At 44.8% G+C, this 21,508-nt stretch overlaps 2 protein-coding genes across 2 annotated transcripts in view; one reads left to right on the top strand and one right to left on the bottom strand.

Moving 5' to 3' along the window:
• The first annotated feature begins 1,182 nt into the window (after positions 1–1,182).
• The window catches only part of POP7 (POP7 ribonuclease P/MRP subunit), a 239,770-nt gene continuing 219,444 nt past the window's right edge, over positions 1,183–21,508 (top strand). Inside the window, exon 1 of the mRNA XM_075261189.1 lies at positions 1,183–1,191. The gene's annotated coding sequence lies outside the window, so the exon portion shown is untranslated. The remainder of the gene's footprint in view (positions 1,192–21,508) is intronic.
• Positions 1,724–18,327, bottom strand: LOC142186346 (erythropoietin-like). The gene is made up of 5 exons (XM_075261175.1): positions 18,291–18,327; positions 12,268–12,389; positions 9,631–9,705; positions 4,248–4,412; positions 1,724–1,867 (listed from the first exon to the last, which is right to left on the bottom strand). Exons 1-5 carry the CDS (start codon positions 18,325–18,327, stop codon positions 1,724–1,726), a joined length of 543 nt encoding a protein of 180 aa, XP_075117276.1.

The following is a 21,508-nucleotide window of genomic DNA, read 5'->3' as shown; positions in this document are numbered from 1 at the left end:
TACCACAGGTGGATCTGGCAGTGAATTGAACAGTTTAGCAGGCAGGAGATAACAGCATTTCACCTGACAACATATACTACAATATGTCTGACAGTCACCCCAGATATTTAGTCACAGAAATCCCCATCAGACTCTGAGGAGTAACTAGACTTTAGAAGGACTTTGTGTAATGGACTTTATTAACCCACTTAGGGCTTGTTCACACGGAGTAAATGCGGCACGTTTGCACCGCGATTTTGACGGTGCATGTTTTCGGTCACATTACAGCCGTGTGAACAAGCCCTTAGTCGTTATAGTCTGTGGGGACCGTTGGACTCTGTATGTGACTGCTATTTTAGCAGTCTGCTTGGCCATTGTTCTGATCCTCTGACACACCTGAACAATAGACAGCCGATGCTGGTGTGACCCTAGTGTAAGATTGCAGTTCTACCTGTATTATTTTGGATGAAATACAGACGTCAGCTACACATAAATATCCCAATCCCAGCCATGTTTGGCCCTCCCGCACACTCATTACCCCTGAATTACAGGCCATACACTGTACAAAGTGAGAAGAAAGACCTGCAGGAGGAATAGAAAAGAGACAAAGTGTGTTAATAAAGTTACTACACGATATATCAACCCCTTCCCGATATCGGATATTGGATATTTAATATGGTGACAACTCAGGAACTGAGTGGCCACCATAACCACCAGGTGTCTGCTGTGTTAGACAGCAGACACCCAGCGCTAATGCCCACAATCAGTGCCCACACTGATTGCAGGCATTAACCCCCTCTGCACCTCGGTCAAAGCTGAACCAGGCGTCATTTTGTCAGTGCTGCCGTTTTACCAGGTATTACCAGGAATCGCCGGCACCTGGAGCAAGCTCTGGGGTCGGCGTCCTGTTACGATGACAGCTGGGAGCTTTGGGAAAAAAGTTTTGCACAGTTTGGATGGGAGGAGGAGTCAAAAAAGAAAATCGAAAAATTCCTGCAGTGGGAAGGGGTTAATGGCAGAAAAACGGCCAGAAAATCACAAGTTGTCTTAAAGTTTGCATGATGTGGAATACATGGTGATATTGGGATGGGCGGCAGATAATAGAAGGACCTGGAGGCCATTGACTGCCTCTTCTTCTCAGGAAGCTGCTGAAGTTCTGGAGAAGTTTCCGGTGCCGATGTCAGTGCAGTGTCCTCCGCTGCTCGTGGTGATGTCATTAGGAATCCGGCCAGTTATCTCACCCTGGCCATAGCTTCTTGGGAAGTGATAAGAGACGGCCAAGTGCCAGCCACCGTCATGACAGCAGGAAAAATCTGTCACAGAAGGAAGCGGGATAGTAAAGAGCTGCGTCACCACTCGGGTCTTGTGTGGAGCCAGAGCATGGCTGGGAATTCTCCACCAAGACGACATTTTGCCTGTTTTTCGGTTTCCTTGCTTTCCCTTTACGCTCCGAGTGCTGTAAACAAGATGAATAAGAATGGGCACAGCTTTCCGTGTCCTGCAGTCACCACAACATGGAGAACACCAGCACAATAAAATAGATTTATTTAAGCCAAAGATAAATAGATATCAGACTATGTACAATTTAACTTAATATCAAATATAAAGTCTCATCTTCATACCACTTCGGATACACAAACGCTGCAATCGCTTCACACTCGTCCATCCTTTCAAGCACTCTCATCCATAGCAGTCCCTGTTGTGTGGAGTGGAGGTGACCGACGTCCGGGGCCCGCACAGTTTATCATCTGTGCTCGAGGCTTTTGCATAGAGACGTTATAACAGTTTTATATTTTCCTACTAAAAAGTTCTTGTAAACAGTGTAAAATTGTTGTAGAGTGGATACAGCCAGAGTCCGAACGTCACGCTCCGTGTTGTGAGCTTCAGTCTAGAGGAGAGAAAAGGGAGGATAGTTAGTGGGGCACACGGCCAGTCTATGACCCCCCCCCCCCCCCCCGGATGGTTGTCCTGATGGGGACTTAGACACAGGTCACATTGGGCTATAAATAAAGTAGGAGGGACGTTTTGTTCTGTGTAGTAACACTATAAGGACCCTGCGCTACACGGAAACACAGAGTCCTGAAAGGGGTTTTCCCACTAAACAACCTGCAGATCATTAGAGGTCGGGGCAGTCAGGGGAATGAGGGACTCTTGTCCACCATTTTGAATGGAGCAGTGGTCGGGTGGCGAGTGCACTTGTCCATCAGTTACATGGAAGTGCCGAACTACAGCACCCAACCACCACTCCATTCTGAATGGGGGACAAAAGTCACTCGTTCCTATCCCCAACCTTATGTCTAGGGTGTAAATTTTATTGTGGGAAGACACATAACACTACACAGAATACCAAACGCATTTGCAAGCGGTGTGCAGTAAAAGCACATGGACCCCATAGACAATAATGAGGTCTGTGTGCTTGCCACCAGATCTCCGCAGCAAATATGCGGAGAGAGGAAAGAAGTTCACAATTTACTTTCCTCTCTGCATGACTTGTGCGGAGATCTGGCGGCAAGCACACGGACCTCATTATAGTCTATGGGGGTTCATGTGCTTTTACTGCACACCACTTGCAAATGCGTTTGGTATTCCGTTTGGGGGGTCCCCAAGCAAACACCCCGAACGGATTACCAAACCCAGATGTGAACAAAGGGTAACATATCCTCCAGGATGTTATCTGGTTAGGGACTCTCACCTAACATTCCCACAAAAAAACAATTCCCCATCCCAGCTAAAGGGTGATCACCAGGCACAATTCTGTAGTAACAAAAATACCCCCAAAACGATGTGAACCCAGAGAGTGCGAGCGCAGCCATATGTACTTGGATTCATGTCTATCTCTGGTTGTGTGGTGGACCAGTGATATACAGAACGTATTCAGACCCCTTCAATGTTCCCCTCGTTGTTTCCTTGCCGCCATGTTACTTCTCAGTAATGGACACTCGGCCCCATCTGGACAGATTAAACTAGAAATGGAGAGATTTTTACGAATTTATTAAAAAAGAAAAACTGAACTATCACATGGCCATAAGTATTCGGAGCCTTTGCTGTGACCCTCCTATGTATCTCACATGTGTCCATTTCCTTGAGATGGTTCTTCTTCTTCATTGGAGTCCGGCTGTGTGTAATTAACCTGATTGGACGTGATTAGGAGGCGCAGACCTGTCTATATAAGACGTCACAGCGCAGGTCACAGCAAAGGAGAATCAGGAGGTCAAAGGAACTGCCCAAGGAGCTCAGAGACAGGATTGTGGCAAAGCCCAGATCTGGCCAAGGTTCATCAGAGCACAGCGGCCTCCATAATCCTTACATGGAAGAAGTGTGGGATGACCAGAACTCTTCCTAGACCCGGCCGTCCAGCCAACTGAGCAATGGTGGGAGAAGAGCCATGGTGAGAGAGGTAAAAAAGAAGCCAAAGATCACTGTGGCCGAGCTCCAGAGACGCAGTAGGGGGATGGGAGAAAGTTCCACAAAGTCACCAATCACTGCAGCCTCCACCTTCAGGGCTTAGGAAAGCCAAAAAAGACATGAAGGACTCCCAGACTATGAGAAATAAGATTCTCTGCTCTGAGGATGGTCTGTGTGGAGACAACCAGGCCCTGCCCAATACAATCCCAACAGTGACACATGGGGGGCAGCATCAGGCTATGGGACAGGGACAGGACGACTCATTGTAATGGAAGGAAAGATCAATGAGGCCAAGTACAGAGAGATCCTGGAAGAAACCTCTTCAGAGCGCTCTGGACCTCAGACCGTGCCGAAGGGTCACCTTCCAACAAGACAATGACCCTGAACACACGGCTAAAGTAACAAAGGAGTGGCCTCGGAACAACCCTGTGACCATTCCTGACCAGCCCAGCCAGAGCCCCGACCTCAACCCAATGGAGCATCTCTGGAGAGACCTGACAATGGCTCCACCAACGTTCACCATCCAACCTGACGGAACTGGAGAGGATCTGCCAGGAAGAACGGCTGAGGATCCCCAAATCCAGAGGCGAAAACTTGTGTCCAGAAGACTCCTGGCTGTACGAGCTCATTTCAGAATATTTATGGCCGGGGGAGATCTCAGGTTTTCTTTTTTAATAAATTAGCAAAATCTCTACATTTCTGTTTTTTTTCTGTCCAGATGGGGCCGAGTGTCCATTACTGAGAAATAAAAGGAACCTTTTGATTTTAGTAAATGGCTGCAATGAAACCAAGAGTGACAAATGTAAAGGGGTGTGACTACTGTCCGTACCCCCTGTCCATATAGATAGTAGCGGTAGCCTCACCCTGGTAGTGACTCTCTGGAGGATGTTGGTCATTGTCCGTATGTTGCTGGAGAACCTCTGTAAGGACACGTCTAACTTGCATTGTGAGAAGAACGTCGTCACTTTCGGAACAGAATCAAGAAATAGTGTAAATCCATGTTGTATCTCAATCTCCTGCTGAGACGTCTGTAAGGAGAAAAAGGCATCTCTGTAATCTCATTCTGAGGATATGGGAATTGTACAGATAGTAGTTAGGAGATCGGAGACCCAGAAATGAATGTGGTGGGGCGGCTTAGATCTACCCCAGAAGTCCATATTAAGGCTATTGGGTGATGTACAAGGCAAAGCCCCCCCCCCCCCCCCATACCAGGACCATCAGATTCCAGGGTCATTGCTATTGTGCAGCTATCTCATGAGCAGAGGTCACAGTAGGACCAGTAATGTGATGTATGTACACAGTGACTGCACCAGCAGAATAGTGAGCGCAGCTCTGGGGTATAATACAGGATAAGTAATGTAATGTATGTACACAGTGACTGCACCAGCAGAATAATGAGCGCAGCTCTGGAGGAGAATACAGGATAAGTAATGTAATGTATGTACACAGTGACTGCACCAGCAGAATAGTGAGCACAGCTCTGGAGTATAATACAGGATAAGTAATGTAATGTATGTACACAGTGACTGCACCAGCAGAACAGTGAGCGCAGCTCTGGAGTATAATACAGGATAAGTAATGTATGTACACAGTGACTGCACCAGCAGAATAGTGAGCACAGCTCTGGAGTATAATACAGGATAAGTAATGTAATGTATGTACACAGTGACTGCACCAGCAGAATAGTGAGCACAGCTCTGGAGTATAATACAGGATAAGTAATGTAATGTATGTACACAGTGACTGCACCAGCAGAATAGTGAGTGCAGCTCTGGAGTATAATACAGGATAAGTAATGTAATGTATGTACACAGTGACTGCACCAGCAGAATAGTGAGCGCAGCTCTGGAGTATAATACAGGATAAGTAATGTAATGTATGTACACAGTGACTGCACCAGCAGAATAGTGAGCGCAGCTCTGGAGTATAATACAGGATAAGTAATGTAATGTATGTACACAGTGACTGCACCAGCAGAATAGTGAGCACAGCTCTGGAGTATAATACAGGATAAGTAATGTAATGTATGCACACAGTGACTGCACCAGCAGAACAGTGAGTGCAGCTCTGGAGTATAATACAGGATAAGTAATGTAATGTATGTACACAGTGACTGCACCAGCAGAATAGTGAGCACAGCTCTGGAGTATAATACAGGATAAGTAATGTAATGTATGTACACAGTGACTGCACCAGCAGAATAGTGAGTGCAGCTCTGGAGTATAATACAGGATAAGTAATGTAATGTATGTACACAGTGACTGTACCGGCGGAATAGTGAGCGCAGCTCTGGAGTATAATACAGGATAAGTAATGTAATGTATGTACACAGTGACTGCACCAGCAGAATAGTGAGCGCAGCTCTGGAGTATAATACAGGATAAGTAATGTAATGTATGTACACAGTGACTGCACCAGCAGAATAGTGAGCGCAGCTCTGGAGTATAATACAGGATAAGTAATGTAATGTATGTACACAGTGACTGTACCAGCAGAATAGTGAGCGCAGCTCTGGAGTATAATACAGGATAAGTAATGTAATGTATGTACACAGTGACTGTACCAGCAGAATAGTGAGCGCAGCTCTGGAGTATAATACAGGATAAGTAATGTATGTACACAGTGACTGCACCAGCTGAATAGTGAGCGCAGCTCTGGGGTGTAATACAGGATAAGTAATGTAATGTATGTACACAGTGACTGTACCAGCAGAATAGTGAGCGCAGCTCTGGAGTATAATACAGGATAAGTAATGTAATGTATGTACACAGTGACTGCACCAGCAGAATAGTGAGTGCAGCTCTGGAGTATAATACAGGATAAGTAATGTAATGTATGTACACAGTGACTGCACCAGCAGAATAGTGAGCGCAGCTCTGGAGTGTAATACAGGATAAGTAATGTAATGTATGTACACAGTGACTGCACCAGCAGAATAGTGAGCGCAGCTCTAGGGTATAATACAGGATAAGTAATGTAATGTATGTACACAGTGACTGCACCAGCAGAATAGTGAGCGCAGCTCTGGGGTATAATACAGGATAAGTAATGTAATGTATGTACACAGTGACTGTACCAGCAGAATAGTGAGCGCAGCTCTGGAGTATAATACAGGATAAGTAATGTAATGTATGTACACAGTGACTGCACCAGCAGAATAGTGAGCGCAGCTCTGGAGTATAATACAGGATAAGTAATGTAATGTATGTACAAAGTGACTGCACCAGCAGAATAGTGAGCGCAGCTCTGGAGTATAATACAGGATAAGTAATGTAATGTATGTACACAGTGACTGCACCAGCAGAATAGTGAGCGCAGCTCTGGAGTATAATACAAGAGAAGTAATGTAATGTATGTACACAGTGACTGTACCAGCAGAATAGTGAGCGCAGCTCTGGAGTATAATACAGGATAAGTAATGTAATGTATGTACACAGTGACTGTACCAGCAGAATAGTGAGCGCAGCTCTGGAGTATAATACAGGATAAGTGATGTAATGTATGTACACAGTGACTGTACCAGTAGAATAGTGAGCACAGCTCTGGAGTATAACACAGGATAAGTAATGTAATGTATGTACACAGTGACTGCACCAGCAGAATAGTGAGCACAGCTCTGGGGTATAATACAGGATAAGTAATGTAATGTATGTACACAGTGACTGTACCAGCAGAATAGTCAGCACAGCTCTGGAGTATAATACAGGATAAGTAATGTAATGTATGTACACAGTGACTGTACCAGCAGAATAGTGAGCGCAGCTCTGGAGTATACTACAGGATAAGTAATGTAATGTATGTACACAGTGACTGTACCAGCAGAATAGTGAGCGCAGCTCTGGAGTATACTACAGGATAAGTAATGTAATGTATGTACACAGTGACTGTACCAGCAGAATAGTGAGCGCAGCTCTGGAGTATAATACAGGATAAGTAATGTAATGTATGTACACAGTGACTGTACCAGCAGAATAGTGAGCGCAGCTCTGGAGTATAATACAGGATAAGTAATGTAATGTATGTACAAAGTGACTGCACCAGCAGAATAGTGAGCGCAGCTCTGGAGTATAATACAGGATAAGTAATGTAATGTATGTACACAGTGACTGCACCAGCAGAATAGTGAGCGCAGCTCTGGAGTATAATACAGGATAAGTAATGTAATGTATGTACACAGTGACTGTACCAGCAGAATAGTGAGCGCAGCTCTGGAGTATAATACAGGAGAAGTAATGTAATGTATGTACACAGTGACTGTACCAGCAGAATAGTGAGCGCAGCTCTGGAGTATAATACAGGATAAGTAATGTAATGTATGTACACAGTGACTGTACCAGCAGAATAGTGAGCGCAGCTCTGGAGTATAATACAGGAGAAGTAATGTAATGTATGTACACAGTGACTGTACCAGCAGAATAGTGAGCGCAGCTCTGGAGTATAATACAGGATAAGTAATGTAATGTATGTACACAGTGACTACACCAGCAGAATAGTGAGCGCAGCTCTGGGGTATAATACAGGATAAGTAATGTAATGTATGTACACAGTGACTGTACAAGCAGAATAGTGAGCGCAGCTCTGGAGTATAATACAGGATAAGTAATGTAATGTATGTACACAGTGACTGTACCAGCAGAATAGTGAGCGCAGCTCTGGGGTATAATACAGGATAAGTAATGTATGTACACAGTGACTGCACCAGCAGAATAGTGAGCGCAGCTCTGGAGTATAATACAGGATAAGTAATGTAATGTATGTACACAGTGACTGCACCAGCAGAATAGTGAGCGCAGCTCTGGAGTATAATACAGGATAAGTAATGTAATGTATGTACACAGTGACTGCACCAGCAGAATAGTGAGCGCAGCTCTGGAGTATAATACAGGATAAGTAATGTAATGTATGTACACAGTGACTGTACCAGCAGAAAAGTGAGCGCAGCTCTGGAGTATAATACAGGATAAGTCATGTAATGTATGTACACAGTGACTGCACCAGTAGAATAGTGAGCGCAACTCTGGGGTATAATACAGGATAAGTAATGTAATGTATGTACACAGTGACTGCACCAGTAGAATAGTGAGCGCAGCTCTGGGGTATAATACAGGATACGTAATGTAACATATGTACACAGTGACAGTACCAGCAGAATAGTGAGCGCAGCTCTGCAGTATAATACAGGATAAGTAATGTAATGTATGTACACAGTGACTGCACCAGTAGAATAGTGAGCGCAACTCTGGGGTATAATACAGGATAAGTAATGTAATGTATGTACACAGTGACTGCACCAGCAGAATAGTGAGCGCAGCTCTGGAGTATAATACAGGAGAAGTAATGTAATGTATGTACACAGTGACTGTACCAGCAGAATAGTGAGCGCAGCTCTGGGGTATAATACAGGATAAGTAATGTAATGTATGTACACAGTGACTGCACCGGCAGAATAGTGAGCGCAGCTCTGGAGTATAATACAGGATAAGTAATGTAATGTATGTACACAGTGACTGTACCAGCAGAATAGTGAGCGCAGCTCTGGAGTATAATACAGGATAAGTAATGTAATGTATGTACACAGTGACTGTACCAGCAGAATAGTGAGCGCAGCTCTGGGGTATAATACAGGATAAGTAATGTAATGTATGTACACAGTGACTGTACCAGCAGAATAGTGAGCGCAGCTCTGGAGTATAATACAGGATAAGTAATGTAATGTATGTACACAGTGACTGCACCAGCAGAATAGTGAGCGCAGCTCTGGAGTATAATACAGGATAAGTAATGTAATGTATGTACACAGTGACTGCACCAGCAGAATAGTGAGCGCAGCTCTGGAGTATAATACAGGATAAGTAATGTAATGTATGTACACAGTGACTGCACCAGCAGAATAGTGAGCGCAGCTCTGGAGTATAATACAGGAGAAGTAATGTAATGTATGTACACAGTGACTGCACCAGCAGAATAGTGAGCGCAGCTCTGGAGTATAATACAGGAGAAGTAATGTAATGTATGTACACAGTGACTGCACCAGCAGAATAGTGAGCGCAGCTCTGGAGTATAATACAGGAGAAGTAATGTAATGTATGTACACAGTGACTGCACCAGCAGAATAGTGAGCGCAGCTCTGGAGTATAATACACATCTAACTCACGATAGGATAAGTAATATTTGTGCACATTGACATAGTTAAACAAAATCAACTAACAAATCTACAGTAAATGTATAGAGAATGTTAGGTCATACCTGGAGTCTACGCCATTCGGCATTCAGGCTTGGCTGTGGTAGGGTGACGTTCTCTGAGAACTGACATGGAGTATTCTATATAGGAGAACAAGGAGGAGCCTATAACAGTGAATTTAAATATATATTTAAATAAAGTAACAATAAGTTAGGAGCCTGGAGTGCACATCGAATACCAGAACTGCAAACGGTCACATGGGCGGGCCCTTATCTGGTTCTTGTTGTAATTATTTGTACATTTTTGGAATAATTCTGTCTGGTTATTAGTAAATAACAAAGGAAAATTCTGCAGAGATTTTTAGATACAGAAACATCACGACATTGAAAGGGACACCGCAACCCAACCGAAACAATAGAAATGTGAGATGGATGTCAGGCCAGTTCTCTCCAGCTCTGTGCTGCCTTCTGTCTGCCATGTCACATATTTGGAGACTATTTTGTTCATTTTTCATTGATGTTTTTAAAGGGGCTACATAAAAAAAAAAATTCCGCTTTGCTGAAATTGGGATTGTAATTTTTTTTTTTATGTGGATCTTTACAATTACTGCGATGCCAAATTGATAAACTTTTATTATGTCTGGCCAATTTTACAAAATCAAAACAACTTACACAATTTTTTCTTAGGGGCACCACTTTAGGACACCCATAATTTTTTTATTTTGGCATTGATGTAGCTGTGGGAGGGTTTGCGTTTGTGGAGCGACCAGAAGAGGTTAAAGAAGACCTTTCACCACTTTTGGGCACAGGCAGTTCTATATACTGCCAGAAAGCTGACAGTGCGCTGAATTCAGCGCACTGTCGGCTTTCCCGATCTGTGCCCGGTGTGAAGAGCTTACGGCCCGGTACCGTAGCTCTTCTATGGTCAGAAGGGCGTTTCTGACCATTAGCCAGGAACGTCCTTCTGCCTCGCGGCGCCAATCGCACTGTGCTGTGGAGCCGGGGAGGAACGCCCCCTCCCTCTTCTCACACAGTTCGTCCATAGACGAGTATTATCAGGAGAGGGAGGGGGCGTTCCTCCCGTCTCCACAGCACAGCGCGATTGGCGCCGCGAGGCAGAAGGACGTTCCTGGCTAATGGTCAGAAACGCCCTTCTGACTGTAAAGCGCTACGGTACCGGGACCGATAGCGCTTTACACCGGGCACGGATCGGGAAAGCCGACAGTGCGCTGAATTCAGCGCACTGTCAGCTTTCTGGCAGTATATAACACTGCCTGTGCCCAGATATGGTGAAAGGTCCTCTTTAAAGATATAAATATTGCTGACTTGTCCTAAGGTTAGGTCAGTAGTATAAATGGGGGGCCGACACCAGTTACCCCAACAATAAGCTGTTTCTAGCAGCTGATACATAGAGAATGGATCAGGAAGCAGATAGCGCTTCTCTTTTTGCAATGGCCAGATCAGGTACTGCAGATCAGTTCCCTAAGTGGCAGTGACCCAGGTCTGTAGCTACAATAATGCTATCTGCTACCTGTTCCATTCTCTGTGCATCAACTGCTGAGAACAGCTAAAAGATGGGGGTGCCGGGTATCAGACCCCAGATTTGGTATTATGCTAAATATATTGGAAACAGGTGTAGACAGATATCGATACACGGATATGCAGACAAGAGTAGATTTATTGTAAAAGATGATGCGTTTCGGGGTATTTTTGGTACTCTATGAGCGCCACCCCTTCATCAGATCTCTTATTGAAGCTATATCAGCATGTACATCCGTGTATCGATATCTGTCTACACCGAGGGAGCGCGTGGCTGGTTTATACATTGAGGAATCCTTTCCCCAATATATTTTGCATCATATCCTCCAACCTAAGAGTCGTTGCCGGTGGACGCTGCTCATTATACTTGGTCAATATTCTTTTTTGGGACCTACCAGGCGCAACGAGAGCTTGACTTGAATTGGAATTTCCTGAGGTTATAAGGTCTCCTAATTAGCCCGGCCATACTTGTTCAATTGCTTTATAGGACAGATTTGGTATTAGTTATCTATCGTTAGCATAGGTTATCTGTGATGCGATATACACCATGTGTACCCCTAACAGAGCATTTAGACAAGGATGCAGGATCCAGTCGGTGGCCAGACCTTTTACTCGGTCTTGCTTGCTGACATTCCGGCTCTTGGTCATGTCACTAACCCCGCTCATGTCTTTATACGAGCAGCAGGAGTAGGGCAGAATCGTACATGGAACAGAGCTCTGGAGTGTGGCAGAACAGCCGAACACAAAGCTATCCAACACCACGCTTCGCTCTGCAAACTAAGAAAGGGGGTGATCGGGGCATATATACTTATAGATAGATTATATGTCTATAGTAACTAAGGTTATCCAGTGTAAGGAAAGCATTACTTCTTATTGTGCATTAGACCCGTCAGTTAAAAACAAAAACTATTGTGCTTGCTCTGGGGTTGCCATGGAACATACTAACTAAATGGAGGTTGTACTAAATATGAGTGCTACCATGGCAACCCCAGAGCAAGCACACTATTTCCCTGACTTAAAGAGAAGGACCGTACATAGTCTTACAAGTACAGCAAAGCTTCAGGACAGTATTGACTGCCATGATGTAAAGGTTTAGCCTATGTTTATAGACAGCAGATTGGGCCCGGTCACAAGACAAGTCACATGACCATCCCTGCAACTCACCATTGCTTTTTCTTGATCAATGATGGTTTTGATGTAATGATCGAGAACTGATTTGTCGCAGAATGGCAGGGAAGTAACAAGCCTCACATTGATAAGTAACATCTGTAGCAGGATAAGTAAACCTGGAAGACAGCACAGAGGAAACGTTAGTAATATCTCGCTGCAGCTTATGGAGTGGATTGTGTAGATATTGTAGCACCAAACACTCGACACCAAACGTCTCATCACCCGCTCCCCGTCATTCCATGTGGTCTCCATATGGGCAGTTCTGTCCTACAGAGAATTACTTCATGTACGGGGTGGTCATGTCACCTGCTGCCCATATGAGGACCCCCAGGAGAGAGCGTTGTGCAATGAATTATATGGGACATTCTTTACCTCAACGTTCCACTATTCACTGTGTTGACAACATAAAATATATTTTTACCAGCGCGGGTTTTTTACATTTGTCCCGTCTTTGAGTCTTAGCCCTGCCATGTTCTGATATTATTCATCTTTTTCTAAGTGTATGTGCTTGTTTTATGCACTGACTTGTACTTGTTCACCACAGCTAAGGTCCGCTTCACAGCTGCGTTCTGGTCATTCCGTTCCCTCTCCACGTGAAACACTTTTCGCTCTGCATTTTTCATGCAGAAACCAAACAGACCCCATTACAGTCTATGGGGTCCGCGGGTTTTCTGAGGTAACTAGGGGTGAGCGATCGGGATCAGAAAAGATCAGATTCCGATCGACGATCGAGTAAATATCGCGATCAGAATTCCAATCCCGATCTTTTCCGGCAGGATCGAGGTCGGAGGTTATTTCCTACAATGCTTGGCTACTGGCCAATTATTGTGGGAAAAGCCAACATTAGAGTTGAGCAATCAGGAAAGATCGGATCCCGATCGGCGATCGAGCAAATTTCACGATCAGCTGGAAATCAGATTTTAAAATCGATCCTGAAATCTCAAGATCGGCTCAACCCTAAAGATAACCACTTTTTTATGTGGACTAGGTTTCCCTTCGGGGGGTCCCCAAGCGGACTCCCCAAATGGAAACCCATGCGCAGATGTGAACCGGGCCTAAGATGAATAAGCAGGTCTGCAGTGTAAAGTATGGGGGCAGAGCCTTATTGTTTATCAGTCTTCCCAGCTATGACATCACCAGAGTAATACAACAAGGTTTCTTACATCATCATCAGAGATAGAATTTGTGATGGCAGTAAGTTTATAGATCAGAGCCATACTGGATGTCTAGAGACGAAGAGCAATATGGGTGTCAGGTCGTGTGTAGTATTGGGAATTGTGCCAGACACATGCCAGATCTTACCGTAAAAATATACTCAAAAAGTGTGTAGCGTCCACAATCTGAAAGCAGTGATGCGATAATACACCATATCTGCTAGTATGTGACACTTACACGTGTGTGTGTGTGTGTGTGTGTGTGTGTGTGTGTGTGTGTGTGTGTGTGTATATATATATCACAATCTCTCAGTAGTGCAGCCTTGGGCTTTGGACCTCTAACTTCAAGATCTCAGCAAATAAAATAGAAGAAGAAAAACCGCATTGACATGTGCAATTCCTGCAAGGCTAGTTCACACGGGGGCAAAGAGGCGGATTTTGACAGCGGATTTCGCCTCAAAATCTGTCTCCATACAATGGTGGTCTATGGAGACCACTAGTGTTCTTTTGTCCGCTAGTGGCATGTTGTCGATAGCGGAAAAAAGAAGCGAGCTGCCCTTTCTTCAGGCGGATTCCGCGGCTCGCGGCAGCAACCTCCAGAGTTCATTTGAGTTCCCATTCATTTGAGCCGAGTCTGGAGGGGGAAGCCACGACAGTCGTACAGGCGGGTTTTGACAGTGTGCCAAAATCCATCCCACCGCCCCTCGTGTGAACGGGCCCTAAGGGCTTTCCTCCAAGGCTATGCTCATGGCCAAGCTGTATTGTCTATGTATTTGATCCCTGCTTGTTGCTTCAGGTCTTCTCAAGGAACCAGTAATGTATTGAGTGTTATATACAGAAGATGTAGAAAAATATTGTACAAGGTGAATCGGAGACGGCACGGTGCCTGCGGTCATCCAGGCCCGTGAGTCAGCGTTACGATGAGCTCCAGCCTCTTGTCACACTCTCTGATCTATTTGTCTGTTACTTCTGAAGGACAACACTCTCTTATTTCACAAGTGAGAGGTCGAGTTATAGAGACCTGCGAGCTGTGTCAGGGGTGCTGGACAATATATCCTGAGATAAGGGGGGAAGGTGAAGCACTCCTCAACTATGGAGATTCACTCCTGCAGCCGGTCACTTCTAGAATAACTGGAACTGAAATGTTCTGATTGAACTCCTTAACCCAATCCTTTCCCATCATGGAGACCAGCACAAGCAGCCGCAGCAGTCAGTCTATTACCATGTACTGAAAGACAAGTAGACAGTGTGGACATGCTCGGGGACACTTGGAGATTCCCTCATTGTATAATGCAATGGCCACAATCGAGACTTCAATTTCTTCCTGCTTAGCCCAAGTATGCATATGTTCAATGGAGTCAAGAGATTGCTATAACCTATGTCTGGTGCTAGCTTATCTCCGTTAAGTACAAAACATCACCTGTACATGTAAGATAGTCAGCAGGTTCCACTGAAATCAGAGGGCTCACGAAGTTATCTTGACTTCAGCTGCATGCTATATCCTTACTGTGATCTCAGCGATCTGCGGATCTATATATAGAAACTGAAGACAACTGCACATGGCCTACTTATTCAGCAATTCCACCACTAACAAAAGGCTGAACCATATCATAAGCAAAGAAGAGTGCCATACAGTGCCGCTATAATAGCACCGCTATTATGCGTTACTTTCTAAGGGCTCGTTCACACGGTGTAACGTGCCGCGAGATTTGGCACATGTACGCCGCGTGACCCTTTGTGTGCCGTACACGCTCCCATTGAGTTCAATGGGAGTGGGGATCGTATGCGCCGCGCTAGTTTGCGGCCGTGAATAAATGCACGGCCGCAAACTAGCGCGGCGCATATGATCCCCGCTCCCATTGAACTCAATGGGAGCGTGTACGGCACGCAAAGGGTCACGCGGCGTACACGTGCCAAATCTCGCGGCACGTTACACCGTGTGAACGAGCCCTAATACTACCAACATACAGTGCCGCTATAATAGCACCGCTATTATGCATTACTTTCTAATACTACCAACATACAGTGTACTAGCAGAAGGGCCCAGCTTCAAACGGGTATATAAAATTTTTTGTTTGTGTAGTGGTCCCATAAGAATTGACACTGGTCTATTTTGTATGTCATTTGTGTGTAGTTTAAATATGTTTCAGTTTATGGGAATGCGAACATCCAGTTTGGCATCAGTCTAGTTATAGCTGGTAAATGAATAGTGAAGTTATATTGGCCGATACACCTCATACGACTGAATATTTAGGGACCTGTGAACTTCTATTGACTAATATAGGTCATAAATTGCTTGGTTGCTATGGAAACTGGTGTAAAGCTGTGTGTATGTCAAGACTGTGAGATTCCATTGGTCTATAAGCGTCATATGATCATTTGTATCTCAGTTTGGATATGAGTGAAATATCTGTGATTGGTTGTTATGGAAACCTGGAGTAAAGCTGTGTGTATGTGACCTTGTGTAACAGTGTCATCCACAGCGCCCTGCGCCTTTAAAGCTGGCCTACAGCAGTAAACACATATGGCTGGGTTGTTATGGAAACCTGGAGTAAAGCTGTGTGCATATGGAGACTAAGCACCTGCGAGCTTCTATTGGCTGACAAGAGACATGTGACTGTGTATCACAGTTGGAATATGAGTGAAAGACTTGCAGGTTTGTATTGGCTAATGCAGGTCATTTTTGGGAATACTGTATCTCGGGAACAGTATGTCCTAGAGAGCTGAGACATGGACTAAAACCTTCCCAGACACCTGATGTACCTGTGTGTCAAATTTGAAAAAGAGTAGTCCAGTTATTTGGTCGCGCATAAAGAACAGACAGACAGAAACTCATTTTTATATATATAAGAGACTAGCAGGAGGATGCGGCTTCGCACGGGCATATTTCATTTCTTGTTTGTGTAGTGACCCCACTAGTGCACTGGTCTATTTTGTAAGTCGTTTTTGTGTGTGTCCATAAGTGTCATATGTAGCTCAGTTTGGATAATAGTGAAAAATCTGCGACTGGTTGTTATGGATACCTGGAGTAAAGCTGTGTGAATGTGAACTTGTGTAACAGTGTCATCTACAGAGCCCTGCCCCTTTAAAGCTGACCTACAGGAGTGAAGACAAATGTCTGGGGTGTTATGGACACCTGGAGTAAAGCTCTGATGTGTGATACTGTGTATCTAATCCTCTGGTGTGTTTAATACTGTGCTGAGCTGTGTATCTGATTCCCTGATGTATCATGTTATATGCTGAGCTGTGTATCTAATCCTCTGATGTGTTATACTCTGCTGAGCTGTGTATCTAATCATCTGATGTGTGATAGTGGGTGCTGAGCTGTGTATCTAATCCTCTATGTGTGCTGACCTCTGCATGTAATCCTCTGATGTGTGATACTGTGTGCTGAGCTGTGTATCTAATCCTATCCTGTGTGATAGTGTGTACTGGGCTGTGTATCTTATCCTCTGACGTGTGATTCGTTGTGCTGAGCTGTACATCTAATCCTGTGATGGTTGAATATCAGTGTTGGATACACCTGGAGTAAAGCTGTGTACATGTGGAGTGACCGTGTGTATTGCACTTATAATATGAGTTAAAGACTTGCAGGTTTGTATTGGCTAATGCAGGTCATTTGTTTTGGGAATACTGTATCTCAGGAACGAGGTAGAGAGTTGAGGCCTTCTCTAAAACCTTCCCGGACACCTGAAGTATCTTTGTGCCAAATTTGGTGAAGATCGGTCCAGTCGTTTGGTCACGCATAAAGAACAGACAGACAGACAGATCCTCATTTTTATATATATAATACAAGCACCAGCTGCGTGTGCACGCTCCGTATTTACATGTATTAACATCATCTATTCTCAGCACCTTAGAGAACTATTCAATCTATTAAAGGGAAACTGATCTTCTGGACGGCGACTGCACCGATTGTTCTAGACAGAAGTCTTATCATGCTCCAGTACATTTTCAAGCTCATGGTTCTTTTTTTTTTTTTTTTTTTAATCCTCGTCCTGCCTCAGCCATTTCTGTTTTGGCATGCTCTTTCCTTTCCAAAAGCCATAACTTTGTTAAGTTAACAGAGTTGTATGAAGCTTATTTTTTGCATGACAAGTTGTACTTCATAATGAAATCTGAATGGGGTGGAATTGGAAAAAGGCGCAATGTGACATTGTCTTATACCTTGCAGTGAAGCCGACATGTAATCTGTATACTATGGCTCAATAAGGCTCAATCCACATCTGTCCCTGGTGGACCTGAGCGACAGAGAGCCAGGGACATATAACGTATGGCATAAATAATTTATATTGTCCAGGCATTTTGTGAGGTCTAAGGTTTGTAATACTTTTTCAATGAGTTCCAGTGGAGGCGAGTATTTCCCTACATGGCATTATAATGGCTCTTGTGATCTTGCCGGAGTCATTCAGCATCTTCACTTGTCACTAACACGTCTATCTGTGACATCTGTGGCTTAGAAATGCTGCAAAGGATGAAAGTCCATAGGCAAAATGGGCTGCTAGGCTGGTCAACTAGTCGCATCTCACAGGGGCCGAACACTTTTGCAAACAGCATATTCCTTTTTTGCTTTATATTGAGGCTAATAGATCCACTTCCCGATATACAGACACCCCATAGACATGGCCACAAATAGACTCACAACATGTGCAGCTGCAGACATGAATAGTGCACATAGGCCCCCATCTGGGTAAATGCTCATGACAGATGGGGGGGGGTGTAAAGACTTAGTGAATTGACTGCTCTTCTATGTACAAATCTAACCATGTCCGTAGTGTGTGGTCTCTTCCCAGTGCACTGGATGAATTAGTTCAGCACATCTGGGGCAGGAAATATAGCTCGCATTATCCCTTTTGCACTCACCAACATGATTCCTCCAGCTTTCCAGTCCCTCTGGCATCCAGCAACAATAAATCCCGCAGCAGACAGTCCTTCAGCAGCATGTCCAGCAGAGCACTCTGACTTGGCCTGCAGGACATAGACAGCTCCTGTCAGCAAACCAGCAGCAAATGATAGAAAAGTGGCATGCTGATGGTGGCCACCTAACCCAGCCATCCTAACCTGAAGTGTTATACAGTCTGTAGGTGTGCATGACTACTGTACCACCTGAGCTCTGCAACTGCATAAGGCCTCTGATGGAAACTGCATAAGGCCCCTGATGGAACACAACATAAGGCTCCTGATGGAAACTGCATAAGGCCCCTGATGGAACACAGCATAGGGCCCACTGACTGAATACAGCATAAGGCCCCTGATGGAAACTGCATAAGGCCCCTGATGGAACACAACATAAGGCTCCTGATGGAACACAACATAAGGCTCCTGATGGAAACTGCATAAGGCCCCTGATGGAACACAACATAAGGCCCCTGATGGAACACAACATAAGGCTCCTGATGGAACACAACATAAGGCTCCTGATGGAAACTGCATAAGGCCCCTGATGGAACACAACATAAGGCTCCTGATGGAACACAACATAAGGCTCCTGATGGAAACTGCATAAGGCCTCTGATGGAAACTGCATAAGGCCCCTGATGGAACACAACATAAGGCTCCTGATGGAAACTGCATAAAGCCCCTGATGGAAACTGCATAAGGCCCCTGATGGAACACAACATAAGGCTCCTGATGGAACACAACATAAGGCTCCTGATGGAAACTGCATAAGGCCTCTGATGGAAACTGCATAAGGCCCCTGATGGAACACAACATAAGGCTCCTGATGGAAACTGCATAAAGCCCCTGATGGAAACTGCATAAGGCCCCTGATGGAAACTGCATAAGGCTCATGATGAAACACAGCATAAAGCCCCTGATGGAAACTGCATAAGGCCCCTGATGGAACACAGCATAAGGCCCCTGATGGAAACTGCATAAGGCCCATGATGCAACACTGTATAAGGCCCCTGATGGAACACTTACATAAGGTCCCTGATGGAACACAGCATAGGGCCCACTGACTGAACACAACATAAGGCCCCTGATGGAAACTGCATAAGGCCCACGATGCAACACTGTATAAGGCTCCTGATGGAACACAGCATAAGGTTCCTGATGGAAACTGCATAAGGCCTGTGATGGAACACATAAGGCCCCTGATGGAAACTGCATGAGGCCCCCTGACGGAACACAGCATAAGGCCTCTGATGGAACACATATAAGGCCCCTGATGGAACACTGTATAAGGCCCCTGATGGAACACTTACATAAGACCCCTGATGGAACACTGTATAAGGCCCCTGATGGAACACAGCATAAGGTCTCTGATGGAAACTGCATAAGGCCCCTGATAGAACACAGCATAAGGCTCCTGATGGAACACTGTATAATGACCACTGATGGAACACAGCATAAGGCACCTGCCATTTTTTTAGTAGGCCTGAGGGTCAGATTCAGAACGTGCAATTGCTGTTAAAATTGGTCAGTGCTCAGGTTGAAGGTTTAGCAGAGGAAGCTGTATAAAGTCCCAGGTTCTACTCCGTTACCCACAGGACACCTCTCACCTGGCCAGGAGAGGACACTAAGTAGTGCATGTGAGGCAATGTTTCCATGAAATTCTGACTGTTTCCAGCCACAGTGATGAGATGAAAGGTACATCGCCTAGGTATGGTATGTTTAACCCCAAATGTAGGTAAGCCAGTGTCGCAGCACTACTGATTCCTAGAATGCTGCAAGTGGACAACTTTCCTGAAGGAAGATAAGATAGCTAAAACTGGTGGAGCCCTTGGTGTCTGTGAACTGATGTGATGAAATGTACAGGATCAAGGTCGTCCAGCAGATACGGATCTCATTACTCTGCATGTACTGCAAGATTTTTTTTTCAGATATGTGTGGGTGGGAGGTACTTGTGGTTTATAGTACGTCAATGTGAAAAGAAGGTAAAAAAAACACTAAATCCAGGAGCAAATCCTTACCGACCTATCATCTGGTCATCTGTTATACTGGCCAACGAGTAAGAAGGAAGACACATGTCTACGGGATTGCCTGAATGGCCGGGATTTAGGAGCCAATGTCGGAGACCCGCATATTTCGGGAGACCTGCTCTTCTAAATCCTTCTGCAGATTCCCAGCTGCCACAATCTTCAGCTCATGTGAGACAGATGTGAGGCTTGGACTTTTGAACATGGCATAGATGCTTAAGATGGGAAGAAAAACTCTCAATGGATAAGCTGCAATTTCGCCATGTTTTACCAACCGTAGAGTTTTTGTCAGGCTTTGAAGAAAGGGTGAAAAGATCTTTAAATCTTAAGATGTTAAGAAGTTAGAGATGTCTAAGGAACTTTCTGTGGAAATAAAAGATCAATAAAAGAATTTGGATATAAAACCATCTTGATGCCCAAATCTTCCCCTCATGAATAGGCCAATGTTTTTTAGTATTCTGGACTGGCCCACCTTAGTCTTGGTCTCGGTACTCTGCCAGCCCCAAGATTTTTCTAGTCTATCCAAAGGCAATCAGGCAAGGGCAGTATCAAAGGACAAAAAGCAGTAAAGGTTTGGAATTGAGAAGTATGATAGCTGCCATTCTTTCATCCTCGGCTATGCTGATACAGTCAGCAGCGGAGGAGGGGTATTACAATTCTGTTCTGGCCCCCTTCCCCAAGTGCTGGCTTTATTAGTTTGTACTGTATTGTATTACTGACCATTGGTCTGTTTCTGGAAATTCGCTTCTGATTTTGGCTCTGCCGTTATCTCTCAGATTGACCTTCTGGCTCGATCACATTCACGATTCTGATACATTCCTCTGCTCTGAATCTACTTTGTTGTGGGTTCTTCAGTTTGTAGGGCGTTTATTTCTTATACTAGGTTCTGTGGGGATAACCCACATTCTGATCCTATATCTCATTAGTCCAGCTGCATCTGTAGAGACATTTGGGTGCCCAGGATCGATCCCTCAGCGCTTTGTGAGATTTCACTTATTCTACTGCTCTCTGTTGTCAGCCAGATCCTGTAAGTTTTGATATTTGTTTCAGTGGTAATATCACAACAATACCTTTCACCTCCAGACACTTGTGTTCCCCTCCTGATACCCCTCCAGACTCTCCGGTCCTCACCAGGTACCTCTGCCACTTCCAGACACT

Source organism: Leptodactylus fuscus, assembly GCF_031893055.1.
Source record: "Leptodactylus fuscus isolate aLepFus1 chromosome 5 unlocalized genomic scaffold, aLepFus1.hap2 SUPER_5_unloc_1, whole genome shotgun sequence".
NCBI classification, from domain to species: domain Eukaryota; kingdom Metazoa; phylum Chordata; class Amphibia; order Anura; family Leptodactylidae; genus Leptodactylus; species Leptodactylus fuscus.
Note: the sequence above shows the minus strand (reverse complement) of the source record. Positions and strands in the feature narration are given on the sequence as shown.